General features: G+C 39.8%; 1 protein-coding gene across 1 annotated transcript in view; it reads left to right on the top strand.

Moving 5' to 3' along the window:
- mcm2 (minichromosome maintenance complex component 2) overlaps nucleotides 1-15,107 on the top strand; it is a 43,663-nt gene that overhangs the window by 15,557 nt on the left and 12,999 nt on the right. The window contains exons 7-14 of the mRNA XM_072581806.1: nucleotides 1,488-1,695; nucleotides 3,031-3,165; nucleotides 3,842-4,033; nucleotides 4,941-5,034; nucleotides 5,867-6,117; nucleotides 8,302-8,428; nucleotides 11,766-11,878; nucleotides 13,453-13,695. Of these exons, the coding sequence (XP_072437907.1) occupies nucleotides 1,488-1,695; nucleotides 3,031-3,165; nucleotides 3,842-4,033; nucleotides 4,941-5,034; nucleotides 5,867-6,117; nucleotides 8,302-8,428; nucleotides 11,766-11,878; nucleotides 13,453-13,695 (1,363 nt within the window). The remainder of the gene's footprint in view (nucleotides 1-1,487; nucleotides 1,696-3,030; nucleotides 3,166-3,841; nucleotides 4,034-4,940; nucleotides 5,035-5,866; nucleotides 6,118-8,301; nucleotides 8,429-11,765; nucleotides 11,879-13,452; nucleotides 13,696-15,107) is intronic.

Here is a 15,107-nt window from a genome sequence, read left to right as displayed (position 1 = left end):
CCTAGGAGGTTGGGATGTGACTGTACAGAGGTTTATATTATCATGAGGTGTTTAGATAAGGTGAATGGTAGGTGTCTTTTCCCTGGGGTGGGGGTTTTTCAAGATTGGGGGCAAATTTTTTTAAGGTGCGAGGAAAAGATTTAAAAAGAACATGGGGGCAATTTATTTTACATTGTTTCGTTGGTGGAATGAACTTTCAGAGGAAGTGGTGGCTACGGGTGTAGTTACAAGGTTAGATGAGATTAGATCCCCTACAGTGCGTAAGCAGGCCCTTCGGCCCAACCAGTCCACACTGACCCTCCGAAGAGTAACCCACCCTGACCGATTTCCCTCTGACTAATGGACCTAACACTATGGACAATTTAGCATGGCCAGTACACCTGAACTGCACATCTTTGGGCTGTGGGAGGAAACCCACGCAGACATGGGGAGAATGTGCAAACTCCACACAGGCAGTCTCCTGAGGTTGGAATTGAACCTGGGTCCCTGGCTCTGTGAGGTAGCAGTGCTCACCACTGAGCCACCATGCTGCCCGTCAGGGCATTTAGATAAGTACGTGAATAAGAAATATTTTGAGGGATCTGGGCCGAGCACAGGCAGGAGTAGATTAGTTGGGATTATGGTCGGCATGGACTGGTAGGACTGGAGGGGCTGTTTCCGTGCTATATGACTGTGATGCTATCTGAAGAGTCTCCTCATCTCAATCAAAAGTGGTCATCCCATTGGCCTAAAACTATGACACCTAGTTCTAGACCCTCCAAATCAGGAAAGTATCCTCTTCATATCTTCTCTGCCAAGCCATTCCAGAATCTTGGAGTTTCAGTAAGATAACATATCATTCTTCTGAACTTCAGAGAGTTTAACTCTTTCCTCAAAGGACAACAACTCCGCTCCATTTTTATTTTAAAAGTTACCACTAAATTTATGTCCACAATCTTTAAGCAGTGCATTCCAGATTGTAATTTGAATTAAAACTATCTAATCATGACTTGGTTCTTTAGCCAGTTACCTTAAATATGTGACTTGTCTGCCAGTGGAAACAGTGTCTCACTAACTACACTGTTAAATGTCTTCATAACCTTGAAAACCTATGTCAGTATCTCTTTGCTTAACCTTCTCGTTAGCAATCCTAGGTTATGTTGTTTCTGTTAGGCACTCCAACTGAGGACTAACCAATTATTTGAAAGTTTGGCATAAATCTATTGTGCTCAGTCATTTAGTATTTTTGTTTTGGAACAGCCTTGCCGAAATGTCCTACTACTTTCAAAGTCCCATTTAATTCTTCTTAGATATTTTTCTAATGAACACAAACCTAATGTTCAAAAATGTTATTACTGGAGGAGGAGGTACTTGAATGCAGGCCCCTTGACTCCAAAGTAGGTGCATTACCACTGCCCTACATGAGCCCCTAACTTGATTTTTTTTTAATGTAACCTTTTTTTTTAAAGCAACTTGTTCAGAGATGTACTTCATTCTTTTTATTACAGGCAGCTTCATTTGAATCAGCTGATCAGGACAAGTGGCGTGGTTACCAGTTCTACAGGAGTCCTGCCGCAGCTTAGCATGATCAAGTACAACTGTAACAAGTGCAACTTCATCCTGGGTCCATTCTTCCAATCCCAGAACCAGGAAGTGAAGCCAGGCTCTTGTCCTGAGTGTCAATCTGCAGGGCCATTTGAAATCAACATGGAGGAAGTATGTAGATGTGGGTCTTTGGAAAATTCAGACTTTTACTGCATACAGTGTCTCTTGTAATTTAGTCTACCGGGTAGCTTGCACAGCTGGTATGATGTTATCCTGTGCCACTATTTGCTTTTAAAATGAAGAGAATGGTGTTGAATTTACAATTCAGAAGCAAACAGTGTTTGTTTAGAATTTAAATAAGCCTCTTCCCATTGCATTTCATCTCATGTTATCCAAATAACCTGTTGCTTTCACCCTTTGTTTAACATCAAACAATCTATTGAGCCAAAGGTTATTAACATGAAATGTTATCTTTTTCTTTTATGCTGAGCCTGCTGAGTGTTTCCAGTATTTTCTATTTTTGTTTAATTTTATTAAAGGTGCTGCTGACAATGCAGACTCACGACAAGTGGCCCACAACGAGTAGGCGAGGTGACAAGCATGCATGTGTCTAAGGGACAACAAGATAAACACTAGGTGGGGTGTGTGTGTGCAATGAATAGATACTTTTGGCGTGGTGGTAGGAGAAGATGGACCTGATGAGCTTCTCAAAAGCTGAGTCACAGAGCTATAGACTTGGAAACAGACCCTTCGGTCCAACTTGTCCATGCTGACCAACTATACTAAAGTAATGCCATTTGCCAGCATTTGGTCCATATCCCCTTAAACTTTTGTATTTAAACACCCATCCAGACATTTTAAATGTTGTAATTGTACCAGCCTGCACTGCTTCCTTTGGCAGCTCATTCTATACACGCACCACCACCATGTGAAGCCATTGCCCTTTAGGACCCTTTTAAATCATTTCCCCTCTCTCCTTAAACCTATGCTCACTAGCTTTGGATTCCCCTACCTTGGGGAAAAGATCTTGGCTATTCACTCTGTCCATGCCCTTCATGACTTTATTAACTTCTATAAGGTCACCCCTCAGCCTTTGACACTCCAGGGAAAATAGCCCTGACCTATTCAGCCTCTCCCTACAGGTCAAATTCTCCTACCCTGACAACATCCTTATCTTGGCAATGTCTGAGAAACAGTCATTTAGCTTCTGCCATTAACAATTGTTTTGACTCTTAAAATTCACATGTACGTGGCTCATGTAAGCAGCAATTATTTAAATCAAAACCCAAATAAAGTCAGTTCACTGATCATGATAAAATTACGGTGAAAGACCATAAAAATGTTTATTTGTCACAGGATGGCTTCAAGGGATTGAAATGCTGATTACTATTGTTTGGTTTGACTTCTAAACCATATATGCTCTTCTGTTTTAAATGTGAATGCTTAGTGCAAAAGAAGTATTGTGGCAGTGTCCTGTTTATGGATCAATCTATTCTTTCCCTTCAGACCGTGTACCAGAATTACCAAAGGATCACGATTCAAGAAAGTCCAGGCAAGGTTGCAGCCGGAAGGCTACCTCGCTCAAAAGATGCAATCCTTCTTGCAGATCTGGTGGACAGCTGTAAACCAGGTGATGAAATTGTAAGTTGTGACTGAATATATATGGGACTTTTCTTCCCCAGTCCACGCCGCTTTGTACATCAGTTGCATTACACATTTTCTGACTGTGTAAAGTATCTTCTGCTTTTTGCAACTTTGTAGCATTCATTTTGTACAAGGGTTTTCCAAGTTCATTTTAGGTAAACTGAGATCCTGGTGTGGTTGTGTTCACTGCCAAATAACTTTATCTAAACTGTCAGATCAGCAGTTTAACTGATCTAGGCCTTGTTAGTAGTTTTGTGGATGTGCACAAAAATGAAAGAACTAGATGGAATAATCAACAGTACCATGCTGAAATTCAGTAAAGCATCAATAGATGCATTAGCCAATTAGAGTGTTCGCTGTGAAATGTATTTTTTTGATTAGGGGAATGAAACCCTACTTGATGATGGGGATGGTGTGGTTGGTGGTGGGGGAAGAGTAAAGGTTTTTTTTTAGCAAGGATGGAATTGGGTACATTGGAGTAGCCCCCTAGAAAGCTGTTCGGAAAGACAAGGACTGATTATGTTAACTCTTTCCCCATCCGGATATCTCCAAATACACTTTAGATTTGGTAAATATTTAGTTTGCCCGTTCTAAAACAGTATAATTTTGTGTTTTTATTTGCTGCCACCTAATGGGTTATTGATTTGTATTCTTGTCTTGTTTGTTATTGCAGGAACTTACTGGCATATATCATAATAACTATGATGGTTCACTGAATACTGCCAATGGGTTTCCAGTCTTTGCTACAGTGATCATGGCAAATCACATCACAAAAAAGGACAATAAAGTGGCAGTTGGTGAGCTTACAGATGAAGATATTAAGGCAATCGTTGGTCTTTCTAAAGATGAACGTATTGGAGAAAGGGTGGGTATCTTGAGACAGTGAGGCTTAAGAAGCAATTAAAGTTGACTCATGGGTGCAAAATTGAAAAGCCCAAAGTAAACCTCTTCCTTTTTGCATATCTGTTTGTGTACACACATACATTCCATATGTTTATATTCTTAGAGCATTGTGTCCAGGAGTCAAAGTCAATGCAAGTCAAAAACAGTTGTTTCCTAAGAGGTATTAATTATCTTTCCCTGGGACCCATGAAAAAAATGTTCTGTTTATGCCAAACTGGGCACGTTCAAGGAACAAACATCTCTCTTAGACAGGTGCCCAGGACATTTGGATATATTTGATGGGATGGAGATTGGAGGAGTTGGATGACTGTTTTGTTTTCCGGTGTGGTGCCAACAGCATGTTCAATTCCGATACCAATTGATGCTACCATGAAAGACTCTACTCACCTGAGGCATGATGACCATCCACAGGAGTCGCAAAATAGTTCCATTCCATCTTTCTCGCCCCAACTGAAATGTACAAAAGCCTTGTGCTGCACGTATAATTAAGTTTGTCAATGTAGCAACTAAGCAAATTGGGCTGCAACAGCATTTGCATGATGCATAAAAAGACGATGATTGTGACAGTTCAACATAATCATGAGATTGTTACATTTGTGGTCGAGCAGCAGTACTCATGGAATGCCTTTGAAATAATTCACACTTGAAAAAATGTTAAAGTTGATTTTGTTTTTATTTCTTTTGTATGCACTGTGTGAAGAGGATTCTTGTCCCATCAATATTGATGGAGTGTACAATGTTTTTACACCACTGGAGTCTACCAGAAGGACTTTGATAGTATTTGAGAGGATTAAACTGTCTAAACATTGTTATAACTGATTTTATGATTGGGCGAGTAGATTGTAACATCTGTTTCACCTCACTCCTAGATATTTGCTAGCATTGCACCTTCTATATATGGGCATGAGGACATAAAAAGGGGTCTTGCATTGGCACTGTTTGGAGGTGAACCAAAAAACCCAGGTAGGATTATGTCTTGAGAAATAAGCCGTACCTATTAGCATTGCCCATGCCTTTAAAAGCCAGTTTGTTATTGTATTTTTTAAACTCTTTTTTTTGTAAAACATTATTTTAAGGTTTTGCTTAATTCTCCAATCTTCTAAAACACAACTGTCGTGTCACCTGATTACTATGGTTTGATACACTGCATAATCTGCATTTTTAACCCCCTTCTGTGTTATATGTAATTTTTATCATTAACCATGCTCTTTCATCCTTTTTCCTCCCTTAAAAGTTCTGTGGCATTATTTTTGTATGCACGTTCATCATCAGAACTACATACATTTCATTTGAAATATGAGTAGAAGGGCTGTTGTGCTGCAGAGAATTTTAAAAAATAAAATGTAACACAGAAGAAACTGGATTTGATACTTTTAGTAAACTAGCTGACACCAGATATCTTTTGAGTTGAATAAAAAGAAAGTGTCTAGCAACGGCTTTCAGGTTGGTTAAGTGATTGTTTGTCACAACTGAGAGGAGAGAAAACAACATGCAAGAGATCTGCAAAAGCCTGCAAAACTGCTAGAGCTCTCTGTCTGTATCTCTCTCTCTCTATCTCTCTCTGTAGAAAAAAAATCACTGAAAAGTCTCTGTAAAGGTAAACATTTGTAACTCCAGTCAACACTTAGATTCAAGTGAATTACCAAATTGAGGATTGGTGTAGTCAACACATGATATCATCACAACAACCAAAAGAACCGAGTTAACATTATGAAGGTCTTCGATTTTCCCTTATTTCTACTTAATCCTTACGGATTTTAAGCAATAGTTTTCTTCCTGGTTGTTTGGATTTCAGGTGGGAAGCACAAAGTTCGTGGAGACATCAATGTTCTCTTATGCGGTGACCCAGGCACAGCCAAATCACAGTTCCTGAAGTATGCAGAGAAGGTCTCCAGTCGAGCAGTTTTCACCACTGGTCAAGGTGCTTCTGCTGTTGGTCTAACTGCCTATGTGCAGAGGAACCCAGTGAGCAGGGAATGGACTTTGGAGGCTGGTGCTCTGGTGTTAGCAGATAGGGGTGTCTGTCTTATAGATGAGTTTGACAAGGTAAGAAAAACTGCATTTGAAATATTTTAGTTTCTTCTTTTTCAGCCTGTGCCACCACCCTGCTCTTTTCCACTTGAAGAGGGTAGTTTTTTTGCCAAGTGTGTTGTTGAGCTCCCAGTTACCATCTTTGCAATTTTCCTTTGGGATTTGAAGTAGTAATCCACTCCTGAACTTAACCTGATCTTCACTTGTTACTTGCCCAAGTTCATAATTAGTGCTTGTTATTGGACCATAATAATGACACCATCATAAATTGAGAATTTGAATTCTGGTTGAAAACACATCTGAAATGAAAAGACCAAGACAGTAAAGCTACCAGCTTGTTGCATAAAGCTAATTGGTTCACTAAATCTTATCTAGGAGGAAAACATGATCCAAGCACAAGCAGCCTGTAGATCCAGTCTGACGTCAGTTTAGTTGACTCAGCTGTACTGCATCTTGGTTCATTGGTTAGCACTACTGTCCCACAGCACCAGGGACACTGGTTCTATTCTACACTTGGGTGAGTGTGTGGAATTTGCACATTCTCCCTGTGTCTGCATGAGTTTCCTCCGATTTCCTCCCACAGTCCAAAAATGTGTAGGTTGGATGAATTGGCCATGCTGAATTGCCCCTGGTTGTGCCGGCCAGGTGGATTTGCCATGGGAAATGCAAGGTTAGAGAGATAGGGTGTGAGGGATGCTCTTTAGAGATTCAATGTGAACTCAATGGCTAAATGGCTGCTTCCACACTATAGGGATTCTGTGATTCCATGCATTGCTTTCCGAGTTTTGTAGCAACACACTCTGTTGCATCAGAACTTGTTTCAGACACAATGTTACCTTCTTAAAAGGTGACAAGGTGTTGTCCATAAATACCTTTCCTGAGAATTGAAGGGGGAGAAATTAGCATGTAGTTTACACCTAGGAAGTAATTGAAGGCAGTGGTATTGTGGTAACTGGACTAGGAATCTAGAGCCCCAGGTAAACGTTCTGGGGTCATGGGTTTGAATCCCACCTTGATGGAATTTGAATTCAATAAAATTCTGTAATTAAAAATAGCTTCCTTAATGACAACAGTGCTAGCATTGCATTGCCATTTTATTTTGCATGGTGAAACATTTGGTCACTATCCTTTAGGGAAGGAAATCTGCCTTACTGGTCTGGCCTACATGTGACTCTAGACTTTGAGCAATTCAACTGACTCCTGACTTTTTTGAGAAACGAAGGATGGGTAATAAATGTTGACCCTGCCAGCAGTATCCACATCATGTGATAGAATGAAGAAAAATCAAGAAAGAGGCACCTATACTTGGAACTGTAGCTATTCCTCCCCTTCACCCATCTCCCTCCTTGCACAGAGAATGTAATCATACAGCATGGAAATAGGGCCTTCAGCCCAACCTATTCATGCCAACCAGCTTGCCTAAACTGAATTTGTCCTACTTGCCTCTGTTTGGCCCATATCTCTCTAAACCTTTCCTATATGTGTACCTGTCGATATGTGTTTTCAATGTTGTAATTGTACACGACTCAATCACTTTCTCTGACAGCTTGTTCCATACACGCACCAAACTCTGCATGAAAAGTTCCCATCCGCTTCCTTTGAAATCTTGCTCCTCTCACCTTAAAAGAAATGCTTCCTAGTTTGTAACTCCCCTATCCTAGGGAAAAGGCCTTTTGCTATTCACCTTGTATATGCCCCTCATGATTTTATAAACCTCTACAGGATCACCCTTCAACCTGCCACACTCGAGGGAATAAAGTCTCAGCTGATCCATTCCTGATGAAGGGCTTATGATCGAAACAACAACTCTCCTGCTCCTCGGATGGAGCCTGACTGCCTGTGCTTTTCCAGCACCACACTTTCTGACTGATCTCCAGCATCTGCAGTCCTAACTTTCTCCCTATTCTCCCACAGCCACATCACACTGTACAGACTGCGAATCAAACCAGCTTCCTGTAGACACTTTTTTAAAAATTAACTTAAACAATAGATTGCAATTATATGGTGTCTTTCATGACTCCTGAGCTTCCCAGTGTTTTACAGGCATTTAAGTAATCTTGAAATGTAATAACATAACAGGCATGGCTGCCAATTTACTCTGCGAACTCTCACAAGCAGGAATTATAATAATAAGAAATTATTTTGGTGGTGCTGATGGAAGAATAAACATGTGTAATGACACTGCTTTTTAACTTTCAGATGAATGAACAAGACAGGACCAGTATTCATGAGGCTATGGAACAGCAGAGCATTTCCATCTCTAAGGCTGGTATTGTGACTTCTCTGCAGGCCAGATGCACAATAATTGCTGCTGCCAATCCCATAGGTAAAAATAAATCAATCAACACTTCCAAGTAGTAGATTGTATTGCAGAATCTAGGACCCAAACTGGCTTCAGGTTGCACTGATCAGAATGTATTGTTGATCAGTGAGAATTGGAGGAAAGGCTACAAAAACATTGAGATATGCAGTGCACAAGAACATTTTTTTCCTTATAGAATATTTCACAAGGATATCCTTGGGCGCTTTACTGTCCATGCAACATTTGAACACCTTTTAATATAACTGAGTGGCTTGCTCAGTATATCGGAGAGTACTTGAGCATGAAAAGACTTTTGTTGGCCTGAGGTTTATATTGTACCTTGTCTGCAGCTATTGCTAACTTGTTGAAGGATTGATGACTGATTAGTCAGTAACTCCATTTTTTTGATAAGTATCTATGAGAATGATGCTTGTTGAAGTAGAAGGATGTGTTTGATCTAATAAGTGCCTCTATATTTCCAGTTTTTGGAAAGCATTCAGCAAAAACAAATCCACCTTATTCGAATTAATTACAACTGACTTGTACAGATTGGGGAAAAAAAACAAAATCAATTAGCAATGGTTCTGGTCTCCTCGAGGAATAGTGTACTCATTAGCCCCAGATATAGAGAAGCTAAATCTACCTTTGCAATTGAAATGATAGATAATCCATTGACTTTAATTGATGAAATTTTACCAATATCTCATCTGTAGTGTTGAATTTATTTTGTGGGCATTACTGGCAAGACCAGCATTGTTGCCTGGACCTGATTGCCCAAAGGGCAGTTGAGTGTCACTGACATTGCTGTGGGGTTTGAAGTCATGCGTAAGTGACCAGGTAAGGGCGACAGATTGTCTTACCTGAAGATAATCAGTGAAAGAGAGAGAGTTTACTATAAGACCTGCATTTTTCCAAACATGTTTACTGAATTTAAATTTCACCATCTGCCATGATGGGATTTGAATCCAAGTTCTGAGAACATTTAACTTGGGGTTCTGGATTGCTAGTCCACTGATATTACCACTACACCACAGCCTACCTGTAATATTTAATAATTTCGTACAAGGCAAGCTTTTTAAAACTGCTGATGGCTCAGTGGGTAGTACTTGCCTCTTCTTAAGTGTGAAGACTGAGAAGTCCCAATCTTCAGACTTAAGCATCGATTTTAGGCTGACACACTCAATGTAATACTGACAGAGCACTGTGATGCCTCTGAGATGAATCCGTAAACTACCGCTTGGTCTGCATGCCCTTAAACGCAAATGATTCCCAAAACACTACTTCAAAGAGGAGCAGGGAAAGACTACTCTTAATCCAAGATGATATCCATCTCACAAGCACTTTTATATGAAAATGTCTGGGCATTTATCTCTCTCTGCTGTTTTTGTGAGTTAGCTATTGCTAAATTTTCTTCAGTATTTTCTACATTGTGGTTGTGACGACACTTAAAAGTCCTGAATTGGCTGTGAAGTACTATAGGATATTCTGTAATACTACTCAAAATTAAAACTTTATTTAAGGCAGTGTTCTACAGGTTCAGTTATTGCCTGAAGCCTGCATTTCCAGCAGTCTGGGTTGGGTAGAGTTATCATGAAATGCAAGTCTGTGGTCTTGAATTCAAATTCTGTGGGTTCAAGTCTTACACCATGCTGAAAGGCTATGGTGTTCTTGGTTCAACATCTTAGAAATGAAGATCAAGACCATGTTTGGTTGGGGTTAGGTTTCTTTGTATTATTCATTATAGAGTAGGAAGTATGCCTAGTGATTTAGCCACCATTTCCCCTTTATTAGATAACTCAAATTTGGTTATTTATCGACTTTTGATAAGATTTGTAGCTCAGGTTGATGATATGTCTGTAAGTTAGCTCGCTGAGCTTGAAGGTTTGTTTTCAGACGTTTTCTCACCACACTAGGTAACATAATCAGTGAGAGTGTCCGGTGAAGCATTGCAGGTATGTCCCACCTCTTTATTTACAGGTCTTGGTTTCTTAAGGTGGGTGATGTCATTTCCGGTTTTCTTTTCAAGGGAAGTTAGATAGGATCTAAGTCGATGTGTTTATTGATGGAGTTCTGGTTAGAATGCCATGCCTCTTAAAAACTCTTGTGTGTGTGTCTTTGTTTCGCCTGTCCTAGGATGTATGTGTAGTTCCAGTCAAAGTGATGTCCTCCTTTGTCTGTATGTAGGGAAACTAGTGATAGTAGGTCATGTCTTTTGGTGGCCAGTTGGTGTTCATGTATCCTGGTGGCATGTTTCCTGCTAGTCTGTCCGATGTGTTTTTTTTTCAGTTCTTGCATGGTATCTTGTTGTTTATGTTGCTGATCATAGAATGTTTCTGAACATTCAATTGATGCTTACAATATAATCTCTGCAAGTCTTATCAGAGTGAGCTGCTACTGTTTAGGGACCTTTTTTTTAAAAAAAAATGTTTGGCATTGAGTGTCAACAAATGGGATATTTAGCAAAATTTACTGATTTAGGTGTTGAAAAATGATGGATTTGTTTAGCTTTTTATTATATCCCAAGTTAATAAAAAGGAAATCTTAAATTTCAAAATTCAGAATTAAAAATAGACACTGGAAAGATACAGCTGGTCTATTGTATCTTTAAAGATAAAAAGACTGGAGAAATCATGATTCTTTTAGAGTGCATTTTAACTGTTTCAGTTGGAGCAAAATCCCTCTCTTGTCCAGTACAAGGTTTTGTTCTAGTTATTGTAGATACAAAAAGACTTGGAATTTCTGTAGCACCTTATCAAATGTCAAATTTAGGAAAATCCATTGCTGTCATGAATTTCATGCACTCTAACTCTGCAACGCAAGATTCTACATGATGAATGATCTACATTTTTGTGGGTGGGAGGGTAGGAAAAAGTCTTGGCCAGGACCTGAGTGTGAAGGTAAAGCTTATCTTCTGAATGCCATTGAATTACTTTTATAGTTTACTTGAAAAATTAAAGCAAGCTACAGACTTTCAGTACTGGGAACATTGACACACAGAATTTGACATTCTTGTATTGGTGCTTTAGATCCTGTGTTGGAATGGGCAGAAATGTTCCAAGCTGCTTTTTATCATGTTTGGTATGTGATGAGATCATTTGACAGGGCTGAGTCACTAAATATGCTGAGAGAGACAATTTTTTAATCAGTCAGGGAATCTGAGGCTATGGGGATTAGGTAGGAAAGTGGAGTTGAGGATTGTCAGATTAGCCATGATCTCATTAAATAGTGGAGTAGACTTGATGAGTTGAATGATTATTTTGCCATTGCATGTTATGGCCTTATCAATGAATAGTGAAATAACATTTCGGGATCATCTGAGAGACTATGTTTAAAGTTTTTAATGTACTTTTGCTCTGTTCAGGTGGCCGGTATGATCCTTCTTTGACCTTTGCAGAAAATGTGGATCTATCAGAGCCTATTGTGTCCAGATTTGACATTCTTTGTGTTGTTAGAGACACCATTGACCCTGTTCAGGTATGATTTAAATTTGGTCCTCATTCACAGAGCATTTTTGATATAAATGTCATATTACGCCACCTACTTAGAGCCAAATAAATTGGCTATGCCCATTACTGAGATAACTGGATTAGTGGTGCTGGAAGAGCACAGCAGTTCAGGCAGCATCCAAGGAGCAGTAAAATCACTACTCCTCTGATGCTGCCTGAACTGCTGTGCTCTTTCAGCACCACTAATCCAGAATCTGGTTTCCAGCATCTGCAGTCATTGTTTTTACCATTATTGAGATAATGTGATTTAAAATTGTCCCAGGTTACTGTGTTGGACCTTGAGTTTCTTTTCAATCAGTGGTAAGAAATAAGAACAGAAGGAGACCATTTGGCCCCTTAAGCCTGCTCTGCCATTCAATAGGATCACGGCTGAGCTGACATTTCTCACTTTTCTGCCCTTTCCCCGTGACAAAGGCACTCAACCCTCCCTCAGAAAAGAAATTCTTCCTCATCTCAGACTTAATGGGCACTCTTACTCTGAATCTCTGCCCTTTGGTCCTAGATTGTCACATGAGGGGAAACAGCCCCTTAGCATTTACCCTGGCAAGCCCCTTAAGAATTCTATATGTTTCAATGAACTCCCCTCTCATTCTGCTAAACTTCAGAAGGTAGAGTCCTAACCTCTTCAGCTTTTGCTCATTAGGCATCATCCTAATGAGACTTCTCTGAGCTATCTGCAATGAATTGAAATCTTTATTTAAATAATGGAACCAAAATTGCTCTCAGTACTCCAGATGTGGTCTCACCAGTACTTTATACAGTTTCAGTAAGGCATCCAACCTACTTGAAATAAGGGCCAACATTCCATGGGTTTTAAATTAAGTTATTGGTAGAAAGGCAAGAAGGAAATTGAGAATTTCTTCACCCAGGTGATTGATGGTGGGAACCTGGGATTCACTTTCTGAAAGGATTTTAGAATTAGGATCCCTACTGTGTGGAAACAGGCCATTCAGCCCAACAAGTCCACACCAACCCTCTGAAGAGCATCCCACCCAGACCCATTCCCCTACATTTACCCCTGACTCATGTACCTAACCTATATATCCCTGAGTGCTATGGGCAATTTAGCACAGCCAATTCACCTAACCTGCACATCTTGTGAGGGGAAACCGGAGCACCTGGAGGCAACCCATGCAGACATGGGGAGAATGTGGACAGTCACCCAAAGCAGGAATCGAACCTGTGTCCCTGCCGCTGTGAGGCAACAGTGCTAACCACTGAGCCAACGTGCCGCCCCATTGAGGGAGATGAGGGAGAAACCCTCAGAACTTTATTTTTCATATGCAATATGCACTCATGGTGCGCTTATTCGGAGAGCTGCAGACCGAGAGCTAACAATTGGATTCGGCTGGATATATTTTATCAGATACAAGAATGGTCTGAATGGCTTCCCGTGTTGTAAATTTTGAACCAATTGTAAATCTAGTGTCTTGTACTACTGGAACACTGTGACAGCCTTGCTTATCCCCGATTATTTTGAGAATTTTTAATGCTACATATCACCGAATGACAGCGTAAATATTCACCATCTATCTTGTACAGGATGAATTACTGGCTCGCTTTGTTGTGGCTAGTCATATCAAAAACCACCCAAGCAATAAAGACTGTATGAATGGAGATGCAGAAGAAGCTTACTTGCCAAACACATATGGGGTGGATCCCATTCCACAGGAACTGCTGAAAAAATACATAATCTATGGCAAAGAGAAAGTTCATCCCAAATTGAACCAGATGGACCAGGACAAAGTGGCCAAGATGTACAGTGACCTCCGTAAAGAGTCGATGGTAAGAAAGCTAGTAGTTTTCCACTCTGACCCTCACTTGTGCTTGTTTGAAGATTTCTTCATAGTTCCTTTATCATCTCAGTAACTATTTGAACAGAGTCAACGTGCTGCTTTCTTTCTTTGCTTTCCTGCTGTTTGTATATCTGCAAATTTAGACACCCTTTTTCGCACTCTCTGTCCGTGTTATTGATTTTACGTCTTCAAGATATCAGGGTCCTGTATTCTGAGCCCCCATACCATTGCTTCCTCTTAATAATTCTGAAGAGGAACTGGGACTATAGAGAATTGTTATTATAAAGCAATTTTCTTTGCTTCCCCATTCACATGTGACTTTGTTTTTGAAAACTCAATAACAATGAAATTAGCATTTCAAACATTGTTTTAAAAATTTCTGAATATGTTAATAAAATGTAATACCTTTTTCTTTCAATTTCTAGTATTGCATCATAGAATGCTTCCAGTTCAGGTGGCGACCCTTCAGATTTTGGTGTCCATGGTAGTCCTCTGTGAAAGTAACTCCATCATAGTCCACTTGGATTTTTGAAAATCCTCTCTCATCAAATTATGATTCCATTCTCTTTCAAAGCTGCACTTGAACTGTCTCCACCACACACCTGAGCAGTGCAATCCAATTTCTCGCCACTCAATGCATAAGTAGGAAATCCACCTCCTGATGTTGCTGTGTTTCAAGATATTATACCAGAGCACCAAGAATCCCAAAAACTGTTCAACGAGCAAGAAATTATTTTCAGTCAGTTTGAAATAAGCAAAACGCTGTCTGATATTAAGCACATAGAGCCTGTTACATTGTAGAATGGTTAAGGTAAATCGCATAGAGGCATTAAAACAAGTAGATAAGGAGAACAGAATTGAATGTGGTAATGGGTTTAAATGAAGTACACTGGGAGCGCACTGTGTGAACCACAAATGCCAGCATGTACCTCTCCGGCCTGTTTCTGTGCTGTGGAAATATTAATTTATATAATTTAGTGTACACATTGAACAAAGTAGTAAACTGCCACCTACTTTAAAATCTGAATGACAACTCTTCAGTTCTATATCTAATTTGATACCCTCCTAATTCCATATGGTTCACCTGTGCATTAACATTGGAATCTTTGAGACTGTGCACTTATATCTGTAACCCTCACACAAAGAACTCTCTTAAGCTTTGTTGAACATTGCTTTCTCTTGGTAATCCACGTTAACTGTTTGTAATTTATTTAAATAGAGTTGGTTAGCTTGGTTGGCTGAATGACTAGTTTGCAATTCAGAATGATGCTAACAGTGTGGTTTCATTCCTGCTCCAGTTAAGATCGTTTTCACCCTCTTCCATTCCTTGAGTGTAGTGACCCTTCGATTAAACCACCCACCGGATATTTGTTTCTAAGAGCAGCCCTCTGGGTGCAACTA

Source organism: Chiloscyllium punctatum, chromosome 12 (assembly GCF_047496795.1).
Source record: "Chiloscyllium punctatum isolate Juve2018m chromosome 12, sChiPun1.3, whole genome shotgun sequence".
Lineage (NCBI taxonomy): Eukaryota > Metazoa > Chordata > Chondrichthyes > Orectolobiformes > Hemiscylliidae > Chiloscyllium > Chiloscyllium punctatum.
The sequence above is the reverse complement of the archived record's forward strand: the minus strand, read 5'-3'. Positions and strand labels throughout refer to the sequence as shown.